The 15,782-nt window shown below is 37.8% G+C and overlaps 1 protein-coding gene across 1 annotated transcript; it reads left to right on the top strand.

Moving 5' to 3' along the window:
- The first annotated feature begins 3,749 nt into the window (after window positions 1–3,749).
- srms (src-related kinase lacking C-terminal regulatory tyrosine and N-terminal myristylation sites) lies at window positions 3,750–15,767 on the top strand. The gene is made up of 8 exons (XM_088607438.1): window positions 3,750–4,304; window positions 7,216–7,337; window positions 8,222–8,388; window positions 9,828–9,975; window positions 11,797–11,955; window positions 12,370–12,551; window positions 13,135–13,291; window positions 13,815–15,767. The coding sequence occupies exons 1-8, from the start codon at window positions 3,961–3,963 to the stop codon at window positions 14,012–14,014; spliced, it is 1,479 nt and encodes a 492-aa protein (XP_088463564.1). The 5' UTR covers window positions 3,750–3,960; the 3' UTR covers window positions 14,015–15,767.
- The last annotated feature ends 15 nt before the right edge of the window (window positions 15,768–15,782 follow it).

Here is a 15,782-nt window from a genome sequence, read left to right as displayed (position 1 = left end):
ACTTATCTATTGCACTTTACCCTCATCACATATATATACAGTATACATTTTAAATATGAATAATTAATCATTTTCTTTTGTTTTCCTAAGGTTGGCTCCATTTATTTTCATTTGCTAGATGTTACTAAAGACATCAAACATAAATCTTCCATTTCATTGTTAGTCACACCTTTATCATTTATGAAATCATCTTAATTAAGGCATAAGTATTTGTTCCTCATCATTTGCTCTTGATATCTATCATTTATTGATTTCACTTAGAAGTTCTTCTGTTCGTGCCTGAAATTAAACCAAACAATGTCTCAGAACCCAATGATGCTGCAGCCTGTTTAAGGGGGTCAGTTTTTTTCCCTCAAAGTACAGCAGGAGCCTGAGATAATCTAGTCTCACTGAAATGGAATAAAAACAACACCACTCTACTGTTTTCAATATATCTTTATCATTGTCATAGCCAGAGCTTAAAGCATTTTTTCCACCATGACCACTTTAACAGCTGAATTAAGTTAAGAAGGGATAAGATCCCCCCTGAGGCTTTTAAGAGCTGAATGGATACCAAAGGGTAGCAGCCTCCAGAACAGATCAGAAACAAGCAATCGCTTCCCTATGACAGCACGCATGGCTGACCGAAGCACGTAGGGTTTTTGGGGAGCTATCGCAGTCACCTGGAGTGCACACACATCAGGAAGGGGGATGGTGAATGTGAGCTGAAACTGCAAAAACAAGAGGAATCCACAGAGCGTGAGCAAATCTCCAATTCCTCACTGTCAAGCCCCGGCTGGCAGCAACCGTAACCTTCTGTTGCTACGGGAAACCACAGCTTTCCCAGGAGTGCACGCATTTTTCCCAAGCCTGCTAGGACACAGTCAGGCCACCTGTCAATGTGCCCTTCCCCCAACTAGGCAGGCAATCAGCTAATCAAACCTGCAAATGCACACCCTGTTTATTCTCTGAAGCACCACTGGAACGGTGCTCTGACATTGAGCTACCACAGGTAGCACTCCAACCTCACGGAGAAAACGGATTCCCGCACTTGGATCTCAGCTTGGCATTTCAACAGCTGCGGTGCACTATCCAGGGGCAGCAACACTCATGCTTTGTGGTTTACTGGAGGAAAACCCGTGTGTGCTGATGGACTGCTGGTGGGAGGACTGTGAACCCTTAGCTGTTGAGCATCAGTGTTCGATCTGGGAGAATGAATCATCTCTCACGATTATGTTAATTAAATAATGATGTTCTTGATGTTCACATCAATACATGCATTCACATATTCCATGCCTTCTTTACTTCTGCAAGTTAGCCAAGTGCAACTTCCTGCTATCCCTGCTCTGTGATAATCTGAATTTGACATACAAATATATGCATCTTGATAGTATTTTTAGATTTACAAATATTTTAGAAAATTATCTTCTTTTTCTTCCAATATAAGTTCTTCATTCTACTCACTTAAGGCAAATATACAGAGACGCAACACACAACAAAGTAGTATTGGAACCAGAAGCATCTGCTGCATTTGAATGCTTCTCAGTGTTTTATTTACAATCAAACTCTATGTTAATCCACATGTTTAGTTCTGAAAACCTTTTTCATAAACCTACAGTAGTGTAAAACAAACCATACTGCACATAGTTACAGCAGTTTTGTTTATTAACATTATTTGTTAATTAACAATATCCTAAAATGTATGATAAAGGATGTTTTCAACAAAGAGTTTTGTATTAACCAACTAAAAAAAACATTAAATGCATAAAATGTATTTTGTGAACACATTTTTATTTTCAAAACAGATCAAACACAGAACGCAAACATTCCCATACACAACAACCATAAAAATAAAACTGACATCCCCACTGAAAGTCAAACTTGTATGCCTTTAATGTCCATTTCAGCAGTTGCATGGATTGTTGCAACTGCTTTATAATTTACATTAACCTAAACATTTATTTACAAAAACAAAACAGTTTCATGTAAAAATAGAACTGCATTGAGTAGAGAGCATGTTTTCAGAGGTCATCCATTAATCACAAGGCCTTGTGTGAAATAATCTTCTCAAAATTATCTTGTTTAGTCTACACGCATGGACACACCCATCCACCCCTGCACTAACTGCTTTATCCAATACATGGTCACGGGGCGGCCAGAGCCTATACTGGCCAACAACAGGAGCAAGGCAGGATACACCCTGGACAGAACGCCAGTCCATCACAGAGCAGTCATAGACACATGCGCCTGGGCCAGTTTGCACAGAAGCCAATTAACCTGCCAGTATGTCTTTGGACTGGGGGGAGGAAACCGGAGCACTGCAAGGATACCCACATGAATACTGGAAGAACATACAAACTCCACACAGATAGTACCCCAGGTCCCCAGTGCGGTGAGACAACAGTGCTAGCCTATGCGTCACCATGCACATGAGCGCATACACAGGAGGGATTTAGAGAAACCAGCATACACTAACCAGCATGTTTTTGAAAGGAGGGAGGAAGCCATAACACCTGGTAAATTCCCACAGGAACACAGGGGAGACTACACAAATTGCACACAGAGCGAGTTCCAGTCCAGAAGCTATCCCATGACTCCTTAGGAGTGAGACTGAGTCTCTCCTTCTGCTGAAAGGCAATATTGAAGCCCATGCAGAATTTGTGACTGTTCACGTTTTGAATGAAGTGCTCTGTAAAACTGTTTAATGCTCAATGTTTGGGTTGCCTGTACATTTCTAGAAGATGTTCTTCTGATAGTATTTGGTTTAGTGCTTGTTTGTGCATTTTACAGCATACGGGGGAAAAAACATTGCAGATCATAAAAATTATAAAACAATACCTTGACATCTAGTGGAGACGTAAGGAATTACTTGTGTGAAGGAAGGGGATTTTAGGAGACTTTTGTCAAATACTGTAAACTCAAAGTTTCAGTACTTTAACCTCGACATAGTGTATCTCATAAGTCTGAGTAGACTATTTTAATTCGTCTTCTCGTAAGAAAAACAAAAAACCACAACCAGATATAATTGTGCCGTCTCAACAGGTAAATGTCTTAACGTGAGCAGATGTTACAGTAGGCAGGATTTCCTGCTGTGCTCCTAAGAAGGAAAATGAGAGGTTCTAGAGAAATTTTAACAATTCAGTTGCTTCTTCACTTTTCTAGGCTCTTAACGCGTTCACAACAGTAGGCTAAAATACATTTGTGCGGTCTGCCTTTTCTGTCTGAACGATATGCCTGTCGTATTAATACAAAGAAAAAAGACCCGTGAACTACATCCGTTCTTGGGTATTTCTGGAACAAGGTGAGATTTGTTCCATTACTTCTCACGCCCTTGTTTTGTTTTATGACACGTGAGATCATTTTATCTGGGTCACTGAATTAGCTCTCCACTTTGGGAGTGCAAATAGCGTTATCGAATGCCTCCAATTTCCGCCTTAGCAGTTTCAAGTCAGCCTTTTAACAATAATAATGAAGATCATAATGCTATGGGCATCTAGATATGTGCGATTATTTTAAAATATTCCACAGTATCAGCATTGGCGTGCACGGTACCATATAACCAAATACATTCCCCCAAAACCTGAAATTGCACAATGAAAGTTGCAGCCACAACATTTATATATAGCTAATATCGAATGACATGAATAATAATTTTTCGTTTATAGTTCGTTAATAAATATAGATGGTTACCGCCGACATCTCAGTTATCCAAATTTCCCATTATTTCTTTACCTTTTTTTTAAGCAGACGAATCCCCAAGCGGTCGCTTCCGCATTCACCAAGACCTCAGTTTCCATCTCTCACCAAAACAGGTTGAGCCTGATCTGCAGCCCGGGCAAGTGCAGTCCCAGAGAAAACACTTTAGCCATGTTTCGGCAATTACTCGTGATGAGAATGTTCTGATCGAATCTGTTTGCTTTCTCTCGGCAGACGTATTTTAGTCCCTTCGTCTTCGCCCGAGGTGACTGCGATATATTCGGGATGGAGAACTGTTGTAGAAAATGCATGCCGTGTTTCAGGGTTTTTTGGGACCGGATCTGGCCCGAATTTCATTATCCTGTGAGCCGCCCGGCCGAAATCCTCACCGTCTCAGGTGATGTCAAGATACCATTGCCGAAAGAGAAGCCAGTCCAGTTCTACGAGGCTCTGTATGATTTCGAAGCCAGGAGCGAGGAGGAACTCAGTGTGAAAGAAGGGGATAAATTATCTGTCATCGAAAAGCTTGGAGATTACGTATTCGCCCAAAAACTCTCTGGGTCTTTGGAGTCTGGTTTAGTGCCGGCCAACTACGTGACTGTGATTCGAGATGAATTTACAAATCACCGGTGAGCGCATCGTGTCGCCTCGTGACTGTTATGTGTCTTCTTGTTAATTTACTTTTTGCTTGGTTTTAAAAAAAAAACTTTTGCAATAGCCTATTATTTACTAATGATGTGTCGACTGTAATTTATAAGTTTCTGTAACTGATTCGTTGTCAAATGAACATGCAACTATGAATCAAACTCAAAGTACGCACGCAAGAAGTTTTATAAAACTGATAAACATGCAACCATCTATGGCTTTTCAGATATTGATTATCTCCATATATCATTATTACATTAAATATTCCTGGTACAAGTAAAAAGATATATATATATATTAAGAACATAATACTATTAGGTGAAATATAGACTAGCCATCAACACTCTGTATTAAAAAGGTATTGGGGGGTTTTCATTTTGACACGATAGTGTGTATTATATACTGTAAAGCCATCACTTTCCCAAGGAAACTGCTGATTGTATTAATGAAATGAACTGAGGTCAGTTATCATGGCTTTAGGACTTATCATTTATCTCCTTGACAATTCTTGCAGAGTCTCTAGAACCATCATGGTTTCATGATTCACTTGAGCAACACAAAATAAGAGCAAAGAGAAACAGGGCTATGACAATGACAACATGCATAACTCTTCTTTTGAATCACAGAGATGATGATGACGATTACTTCACCTTTCTAATATTTTTATGCTTGTGAGCTTCCTACCCAATGAAGTCCAGGTACTGTATATTAATAGGTGCAGTAGTGTCTACAAAAGTCTGTTTCATTGCAGACTGGAAAATTCTATGATATCAAGTAACCCCTCCAAAGTAAAGTGGGAAATATGCCAGAAACTATAGTAGTTTCACATAACCTGAATAATAATAGTCTTAGACTTGCTTATCTAGATTAGCTGTAGGGAGTCCAGTACTAAAGATCAATATGACCTGTTAAAACCACTGGTTTAAGTTCATGTTAGGCTAAACTGTTACTTTCAGTCTTAATCATCACAATTGATTAACTAAACTTAACTACACAATTTGGAATTGTATTGCAATCATAGAACCATATTTAACATTTAATTAATCCAGTTTGCACATAGCACCAACAACATGTAGTTTGTTAGGTTCCTTTTTTTTCTTAGAAACTGTAAGAACTAACGAATGAAACAAACCTTTTTAGTCAGTGCAAATACTGAGTACAAGCAGCAGTGTTACAGCCCTAGAAGTTTATTTAGAAAATAAAAAAGTAAAGTCTTGGAATTCACTTATGGCCTCTGTGAAACTGAACTCCACAATTAGGCCACACTTTGATGAATACTGGGGAGGTTTATTGTGTATACGCAAGTGCACTAGACTTTAAACTGAGAGGTCTACAAATCTCAAAACTCTCTCTGCGACAGTTATAAAACATAGGTATCTGATTTTAAGAGAAGAAACACAACTGCGTTTAAAACTCAGTAGCTCCAAATCCACACTCCAAAAAACAGCCATCATGTACAGTAACTTGTAACCATTTTTGTTTTATTTGATTTGAAACTAAACATTATTAATCAATTTTATTGGTAAACTAAACATGTACACGACTGCGTAGTCTTATATTGTTTGGGACCTTTAAATGGAAACCCTGCAAATTCAGAGTTTCAGCGAAACCTCCTTAATTTCATGGAGCTCTGCCAAATACCTACAGAACAAGAACGTGTCACTGTAATGCTATTCTGATGGCAAAGAGTTCAAGTAATTCACTTCACTTCACTGTCTGTTTGGATGAAAGCAAAATGGTTTTGGAGAAGACATACACTAGAGCACTTTCCTTGTGGTAAACCTAGAAAAAGACTAGATGCATAATTTCAAGGCACTTTTTAAAGTTTTTACTAATTTAACTGTGAATGAAAATCTTCCCCGTTAACTAAAACAATGTAGATAGCACACAATCAGGCCTGATCTCATGTCAAAACTATATGTGGCAGCATTTTACTTAAGCTGTTAAATGACTGACACTGGCTACACAAACATTCAGAGTTATACTCCCCCTGGCTGCAATGTTAGTAATTAGTTAGATTTAATGTTAGAGTGAAGTTCTTCTTTATTATGTTTACAGAGAAAATGAGGGAGTTAGTTTTGATATCCTCCTCTCTGAGAGTCTATTCTGTATTAATAGGGATTCCTCCCAGCCAGTCACATTTCAAGAAAGGCTTTGCACTCTAAACTTTAAGTCTTGTGTTTACAGAACACAGCATCATTTGCATATTCAGCTCATTTGGTTGCTAGTAGTTGCTTGATCTGAAGATCTCACCCAGCTTTTTTCTGGAAAGAAGCCAGGGCAACAGCTTCAACAACATGCCTAGAACGCTTATTCCTGACTCCCACGTGCCTTTGTGTGAAGGAGTGAGTCCTGTTCTCAGTTTTAAATGCAGTTCCCTGCAGATTCCCCTTATGTACTCTGGCTTGTGTGTCGAAGACAAAGATAAGGTTCGTTTTCCCTGTTAGAGTAGGACATTCTGTTGAACTTTTCTGGTTGCTGTTCTTTGGACGGATTCCAGAGTAGCAATGTTATTTTGTAACATCTTGACCAGCCCTGTGGACAATGCTCTAGATGAGGTCTTGCTGGGGAACTGTCGAATTTTAACATTAACATGGCTTGAATTAAATTCTACAGTTATAATTACATAGCAACATTCTGTTTGCTTTTTTATTGCTTGGTATAGGAACTGTTGCTCTTCGGACCTTTGTTGAAATACACATATTTTTAGGTGTAATTACCAGATCAGTGTTTCATATTTACTGTTAAAAGAATACTTTTGTTTCCATTTGCTTTTCAGAAATCACCTTGAAATTAGCTGTGTTTATCTCATAGGTTTCCAGAGATTGTGCTGAATGGCCCAATGTGATGAAGTGTAACCCGGCTGTGTGTGTTGGTGGGCGTGTCTTCTTTCAGGTGGTATTATGGGAACATTAGCAGACAGCAGGCAGAGAAGCTGCTTTTGACATCTCCAAATAAAAGTGGCTCTTTCCTTGTCCGGATCAGCGAGAGTAACAGTGATGAATATTCTATATCGGGTGAGCCTTTTCCTGCCATGTTCTTTTGTAGTACACAGCTACTGTACGCTTGGGGAAAATGCATGGGTGCTTTCAATCTTTCCATTTGGATTAAAATCAGCTTCATATGGGAAAAGAGTACAGTGAATAATTCCAAGATGGGAACCGTTACCATACGTCATAGCAGGACTATACAGGTTTACAGGCCCTTTCACAGAGCAGGTTTCAGCAAATTTCAGATAGTTACATTTTTATTTGAGGCATTTGATTTGTCCCAATGTCTAGATATTATTTGATTTCCGGAAAATAGGATACTACTCCACAAATAATAACAGATTATAATTGAGACAAAAATGTGATCAGAAGAAAACCCATGGTTATCATCTCTGTTTTGACAAAACTGACTCTACTCACATACAGAACTGTTCATAGCCATAAGATGGCAGAAGAGTACTTGTTACTCTTATACAAACCTGGGACTTAGGTATTCAATACTGGAAATGTCCCATATTTCTGTAAATGCTGCTTTCCTGGGAAATGAATAAATAAGAGAATAAAGAGAAATACATACCTGTCAGGTGAGAATAATTGAATTTAATGATTTTGCTCTCACAAAACAAATAGTGAGACTATACATACGTTGTTAGACTATATATTACTATACATTACCGGTTGTAAAGTGCTCCACCTGGAAACATGAACTAAGCTCTGTTATGTTACCAGAAAAAACTGATTCATATTGCACAGTTAAACTGAAACCAAATTACCAGACAGCATACAACAGTTTTCACATTCTCAAAGGGCAGCAGTAACACCATGCTATTTCAATCAGAACAGCATGGAGAGGTGGATTGAAATGAAAATAGAAATGAATTGAACTAACTGCTGTGTCTTCCTTTCTGCAGCTCGGAACGAGGGAAAAGTGCAGCATTTCCGAGTGTATCGCTCACCCTATGGTGCATACTATGTTTCTAACAAAAAGCAGTTTGCTACTCTAGAGGAGCTGATCTGCCACTACCAGGCCAACTGTAAGAGTTTAGGAGTGCCTTTTACGCAAGCTTGTGTGCAACAGGTATGTACATTCACTGATTTTTACAGCAAATATATATTTTGAGAGCTTTGCAGCCCATTTTAATTGATACATTCCTAACATTTACATTTACAATGTAGAGAAAACTGTCATTATCACACAAATAGAAGAATTGATACTGTATGTTGTTAATATCCATGTCTTGTTATGAAGCCTGTAAGTGAAGTTGCTCTTTAAAAGGGATACTTGACTAGGTATTTTTATATTACTCCGGATTTGATACTGTTTATGAATTTCAATATTTTGAGTTACTAAATTCACATGCAAGCAAATTAAAACTGTTGGCAAGCAAATAACTGTTGAAAATATTTTAATATTGTGAACTGTTATCTTACTTGGACTGGTAGCTCACAATCGTGATAATGTGTTAAGTTGTACAACTAGTTATTTTTTAATTTAAATCATAAAGCTATTTACTAAGTGCCTTATCAGTTTTTCCTACTTTATGTATGAATGCATTTAACATAACACCAGTGCTACAGCTAGTTTGTGCTGAAATACTGTAAATAAAAACGAGAGAACTGAATCATTAAAACATTTGCCACTTACTGTAGTTCAGTGTTTTTTCTTCAGTTCCCGCCAGCGTTCTGGATGTGGAGTGAGTAAATTACCTTATAACACTTTGGCCATTGTTTCAATCGCTTTTTCTTCTACTTAGAAAGAAAGGAGCTTTGTGTGAGATAATTTAATGTGTGAATCCATTGATGTCCACACCACTGATTATCATTTTAATTTTACACTTTGTGTTTGCTGTAAAGGCACTACACTGATAAACAGATGGCATTTTACATACACAGTGTCATGTATACTGTATTTTTCCTTAAGTCTTTGATGTACTCACTAATTCATTTTATTCTGTGTCTCTGAGACATATCACTTTAATAAACGTCTGCTGTACTTTGTAAACTTTGTGAAGACTGTCCACATACACAAAACAGCAATGCAAATGTAATAAGAATGAAAATTGAAAGTAACCAGTACCAGTGTAACGGGTAGAAAATTGAAGGGTAGGAAATCTTGCAAATATCTTTTAAACAATCCAACTGCACAATGGCAGAATAGCTAATTTCACAGTTAGTGAACTGTGTGACATGATCAGATCTTTTTAAACCCATTGTGCATGAGTGTGGCTGAACTACAGCAGCATGTCTGTTATCGCTGGTCAATCACAATAATAAAGCCCAGCCAGGCTGTGATGAATATGTTTGGATAGCTGGCACACATTCTTCTTTGTATTGGGGAAAGAAAAAAAAACTTGAATCTATGTAAGGAAGCTTCAGGGTTCTTATTGTAAGAGAATTCACCTGGAGAGTTTGTATTTGTGCCTCAATCTGATTTATTTCAACAGAAGCTTGGTAATATATGAACTTCTGTTGATGCTAACTTGCAGTGCTCTGTCTTCATGTACGTTGTTTCTACAGAGGGAGCATTTAGATGCGGACTCCTGGGAAAAACCTCGGGAAGAGTTTGTGCTCCAGAGGAAGCTTGGGGAAGGCCACTTTGGAGAGGTGTGGCAAGGAATCTGGACACCAAAAAAACAAAAGGTGGCTATTAAAATATTAAAACAAGGTGAGCTCTTAATGTGGGAGAAATGTGGAGATGTCTGTCACCCCCACTGTAATTCATATAGTTACAGAACAAAGTCCAGCTTTTTTGCCTTTTTAAAAGGATTAATACATCCATATTGATATAAATGTAAAAAGTACTCACAGCGAAAATAACTTTGTCATTGTTTAACTGTCTGTCTCCGGCCTGGGACAGTTTTAGATACATGGGGTAAGGCTGTCAGTCGAACCAATTCCCTATTTCAGGTGGGTAGCTGCATAGGCTGCAAAGGAACAAGTAATAGGTTTATTCCATGCTGAAAAGAGAAGAAAGAAAACTCCACAGCCAAAATGTTTTGTTTTCTTTCTTCTCTTTTCAGCATGGAATAAACCTATTGTTCCAATTCCCTATTTGTTTGTTACCTGACCCACTGACTCAGACATGAAGATGAACAGCAGAGCACAGTCTAAAAGGTTATGGTAATATCTCAGGTAACTGCACATAATACACGATAGGTTGGCCCTTACTTGATTACTGCAATAAAATCTCTGCTGGAAGGAATTAGTATGTGTTATTACGGGAAAGTACCTCTGTAAACCTTGTTGCTAGGAATAATAGTGCAACATTGACTATGATATCTGATTTCGTGCAATGTGGTTTGAAATCCTTCTCAACAGCAGGTTTTTTCTGCTAAATTACCACTTGGAATTGGGTAACTCATTACACATACATTGATACTTGTCTTAAAGTGTTAATTTATATCTTTCTCATTTTTAAGTTTTTCTTCCTTGTTACGTAACCAACACACTTGCAGAAAGGTTACAGTATATTTTAAAGCTTGTAAAACAACATTTTCTGAACATTGTACTTCTGGTAGTAATCTATAGTAGTTTAATAGTTATTTTAAGGAAAATATGATGTGAGTGTAGTTTTAACGAAGTTTCCCAGATATGTGTGCTATAAGATGCATTTTGTTCCTCTTTTAGTGTTTCACTTAATTATCTCTTCAGTAAAAACTAGTCTATTACCAACTTTCACTGAGTCAGATTTATAATTTATACAGCGCAAGGATTCAGTGTGACAGATGTACAGAGGTATGTTTGGCTCAGTTCAGCGACAACTCTTTTGGTTAATCTCATAAGCTACCTCCCACTCCTTCTTCACCCTTGCAAGAGATTCATGATATACAGAGTAGACGTCATTTCATGTAGTTCATTTCATTTCTGTTTGTTATTTTGGTATAATAATGTAGTGAAGATTGAGCATAATCTCATCAAAACCAGACACACACTGTACCAAAGTCTCTTAAATGTCAGATGCACAAGATACATCCCTGAAATACTTTTTTATACTGATGTCTCCAAAAAGTCGGGAGACCTTTCTGGAAGGTGGCTTTGTACAGTCCCCAGGAGACAGGTGTGGGTCTGTAATGTGAAACAAGTTTGCCTGTCTTCATTTCATCCAAGAAGACAAAATCCTACAGACTTTAGATAAAGATAAACATAACCTGGGGACACAATTAAAGTCATGATGTTGAGAAAATCCAATGTCTGAAGTATGTTTTTTGGTGAATGTCAAGAGAGGAGCAGTAGTTGTTGGGCACAGTTAGACTTCTCTAGATCCCCTAACCATGGTGATTTCCTGTCATCAAATGGCTAGTGTAGGCAATATTTTTTGAAGAATCATACTCAGTATAAAAAATCCAAATAGCTGAGTGCATGTGAATTGAAGCTTGCTAATTTTCCACCCTCTTTGATTTGGTCTTGATAAAGCAATGATTGCATTTCAGGTTGACACGATTAAAATGTACAAAAGTGCACTTTCTTTGTTCTGCATTCTCTGCAGAGGATATGAAACAGGATGAGTTTGTGAAGGAGGTTCAAGCACTGAAGAGCCTCCACCACCCCAAACTGATCCAGCTGGTTGCGATCTGCTCCAAGGGTGAGCCTGTCTACATCATCACTGAGCTCATGACGAGGGGCAACCTGAAGAACTACCTGACCAGTGAGTAAATGAGGGCTCAGAAAATTAGCTCATACAGAAATGGTCAGAAATACACAAAGTTACCTAAGTAAATAGCTGCGGGATTGCGGAAATCTCAGTTGTCAAACTAAAACTAAAAAAAAATGTAAAAAATACCAGTATATGCTGTAATTGTGTGGATGTTTGAAACCTGCTTTCTGCTGTAAGTGTGGAGTTTGAAAATGGTCTTTCTAGAGTATTTTAACAACTGATCTATAAAAAAGATGGAAGCAATTCTATTACGTTGTGTTAAAAGTACAGTGAAATTTCCATAATAATACAGTAATGTTCTTGAACTTTTATATCATTCTTTCCAAATAACACATTATAATTGTAATTCTTTGTCCTTTGTATTGCCTGTTTCATACTGGTTTTGTTTTTTTCCCTTATTCCCAGCACCCGAGGGACACAGACTGTCCTCGGCTCACCTGGTTTACATGGCTAGCCAGGTGGCTGAAGGAATGGCGTACCTGGAGGACCGGAACATTGTCCACAGAGACCTTGCAGCACGAAACATTCTTGTGGGGGACGACCTGATGTGCAAAGTTGCTGATTTTGGACTTGCTCGTATCATTAAGGTAACATGAATGCACCCCAAAGATTTCTCTTTCATTTGATTTCACTTTATGTGCTTTGTCACCAAACCCTGACTTTTCAACTAAAGAATTTCTAAAAACTATTGCAGAACTGAGATTTTAATAGAAAGGAGGAAATGTCAGGGATCAACAGTAATATTAAAATATTGGTAAATACCTTTTTCCATTTATTTAAATACACTGCTATACTACAGTATATAGCAACACGGTTTAAATTCTAGTAACTCTGTCAAATTATTAGTAGAAATGCAAAGCTAAGTGCAAGAATAAAGTCAGGATCTGGGAGGGGAAGTTAAAAAAAAATCAAAGCTAGCAAGAATTATCAGAAAAAAACATTTTTAAAATGCAGTGTTTATTTTTTAAAATGATATTGATTTTGTTTTGCAGCATTGATTTTGTTTGTGTATTCTTCACATTTCTCCCACACTGACCCCAGCTATAACTTAAAATATTGTACTAAAGCTGTAACATTGAATCTAAAAATATATATAGTCCTGTGTATCAGAAGCCCTGCTTTATCTCCAGTGAAGCATGTTGCCTGTCTGGGCATCTCGGTTTCCTACAGGATAATGTCTACATTTCAAACAAACGTATGCAAATCCCAGTGAGATGGACGGCCCCAGAGGCTGCTGTTCACCAGCAGTTTTCTCCAAAATCAGACGTGTGGTCGTTTGGAATCCTTCTGTATGAGATGATCACACATGGAAAGCTGCCTTACGATGGTGTGTACAAGTCTTCTAGGTCCTCAGAAATCGCACATGAACACAAACATTTTACCATACTCTGATGCTTTCTCCAATACCTAATGTTTCAGATATAGGGTGTGTAGAATCTAAGTGCATTTACACAAGTATTATATAGGTTTAGGTGTACATACTGTTTACAGGATATTGGAAACAGGCAAACAAATTAAATATATAGTCTCTCATGGGTTAATTCAGCAGTTAACAGGGTTTCTTTTCTAAGCACTCCCTGAGATAATGCAGCAAGGGGTGTCCTTCACTTGTGCTCCTTTGCCTGCTGTTTACTCTGTGAAACAGATCTCATTGAGTTAGGTCTGACAGTTACCATGTCTAAAACAGGACCAGTCTTGTGGTGTAACAGGTGCAGTGCTTGTTTGATCTGTGCACTTAGAAGTGCATGGTCTAAATCTGTCAAAAAAATGCTACATTCACGCTAGAGACCTCATCTTTTCTAATGGACTACGAAACCATTCCTTCATATTGCTTTCCTGTCTTTCCACAGGCATGAGTAACCGGGACGTTTTGGAAGCTCTGGGTAAAGGCTATAGGCTCCCTTGTCCTGCAAGATGCAGCCAGACAATTTACAAAATAATGTTAAGCTGCTGGAATAAAGTGAGCACAAACAGGCCATCTTTCCACGCCTTACGAAGCCAACTTGACACCATCTACACCAAAATGAACATCAAGACTATAGAAGTCTGAAGAATAGAAGACTATTGGGGGTAACATGAAGACCAGGGGACTGGGCTGAAAATTTGCAGATTTATACTTTTTTTATGAAGAGATATGTATAATGATTTTCATACCTAAAAAGGATCTGGTGAGTTTAAATCATAAAAGCTGTCACATGGTCTGCTCAGTAAGGATGAGAAAGAAAACTGTGACCTGGGCCATTATGTCATACCGCTATGGTGTATTCTAATTCAACATTCTCACTAGCCCAGGAACCGGCTCTTCTCAAATATGCAGGAAAATGTAAGGTAGAAGGTTTCCACCTCTTGTTGTTTTTTTTTAACACCAGGAATAACCATTATTTCCTTGAGGAAAATATTCAAAATATCTATCAATAGAAACCAGTGGCATGAAACAGAAGGAAACTGTTCTCACTGGACAAACAACACATTCAGTACTTTATTACACATTGGGCTTTGTAGAACACGCCTAACTTAATTTCTGGGCATTTCCTTGAGCTCCAATGTACTTCTTTAGTACTTCATATCATTTATTTTAATTGAACTTGTATATTTTAACTTTACCAGCTAGTGCAGATAAACATCAGTTTATCCCATGCCTATAGGCTATTAATTCCCAAGGTTTCTGTAATGTGAACAGATTTAACTGTTATTTATGAAATGTAAGTGCAATTGAACTTATTTTTAAAAGGTTACAACATTTAATTTAAATGGAAAGGCCCTTTCCATGTATCTGAAATAATAATTTAAGTATTTTGTGTGACAAATTCAAAACAGCACTGCTACAGAATTTGATGAGGTTGTGATATGGAGCACAAAACAGAGTGGACATGTGCATGGTGGAATTTCATTGTTACAGGTTTATATCGGCAACGTTTCTGTGACGTTAATTAACCACACAGGCAATGACGAAGCTTGGGTTAGACTGGTTGAGAAGACAAAATCCAAACTTGTTGGTAAGGTATGGACTGGGAGCAATTATTATAACTTACTCAAGCCCTTCTCCCTCTATTATGGTGAAGGAGTGGAGGGAGGAAAGGGATTCAAGTTATATATACTGTATAGTGTCATACATGTGCACATTTATGGTATCCATCCATCCATCCATCTTCTAACTGCTTCTCCCAATTCTGGAAAGCAGAGAAGCCAGAGCCTGTCCGGGCAAGCAACACGTACAAGGCAGAGAGCTCCCTAGATGGGACAGACACAGACACACTCTTGCACTAGGGCCAAGTTTCCCTGAAGCCAATTAACCCACCAGTATGTTTTTGGACAGCTGGAGAAAAACAGACCGTTCAAAGGAAAACTATGTGAACTTGAGGAGAACATACAAACTCCATGCAGTGTACACATTAATATAAATGGAAAACAAAATGAATGGAAAAGCCAAATGAGTGTTTTGTATGGTTTGTTCTTTATCTCTCAGGAAATACAGTACTACTTAAAAATGTTAATGCATATTTTTGATTTGAAAAAATAAGGACTTTGTGACTGAGCATGTCTGTATCACTAATTACTTAGCTGCTTGTTTGTGTTTTTCCCAGACATGGAGAATAATCCAGTAATTTAGTGCAACACAGGCAGTATTTATATTATGATGAAAATACTTGTGATGATGGTGTATTTTTTAACAGGACTGTGCAAGTACTTTATTACAATATTGTACATTAAAAATTAAAGCTTCACCTTTGACTTGACGTGGGGTTTAAAAGCTGTTTTTGTAAAAATGTTCATTAAATTCAATTGTCCATAAAGAAATACAATTTTGGATTACAGTT

Source organism: Lepisosteus platostomus, chromosome 15 (genome assembly GCF_059453375.1).
Source record: "Lepisosteus platostomus isolate fLepPlt1 chromosome 15, fLepPlt1.hap1, whole genome shotgun sequence".
Taxonomy (NCBI): Eukaryota; Metazoa; Chordata; class Actinopteri; order Semionotiformes; family Lepisosteidae; genus Lepisosteus; species Lepisosteus platostomus.
The sequence above is the reverse complement of the archived record's forward strand: the minus strand, read 5'-3'. Positions and strand labels throughout refer to the sequence as shown.

Coding starts and splice junctions, on each gene's coding strand:
- srms (XM_088607438.1), top strand. CDS start 3,961: ATGGAGAACTGTTGTAGAAAATGCATGCCGTGTTTCAGGGTTTTTTGG. Junction 8,389..9,827: donor CGCAAGCTTGTGTGCAACAG/GTATGTACATTC, acceptor TTGTTTCTACAG/AGGGAGCATTTAGATGCGGA. Junction 13,292..13,814: donor TGGAAAGCTGCCTTACGATG/GTGTGTACAAGT, acceptor GTCTTTCCACAG/GCATGAGTAACCGGGACGTT.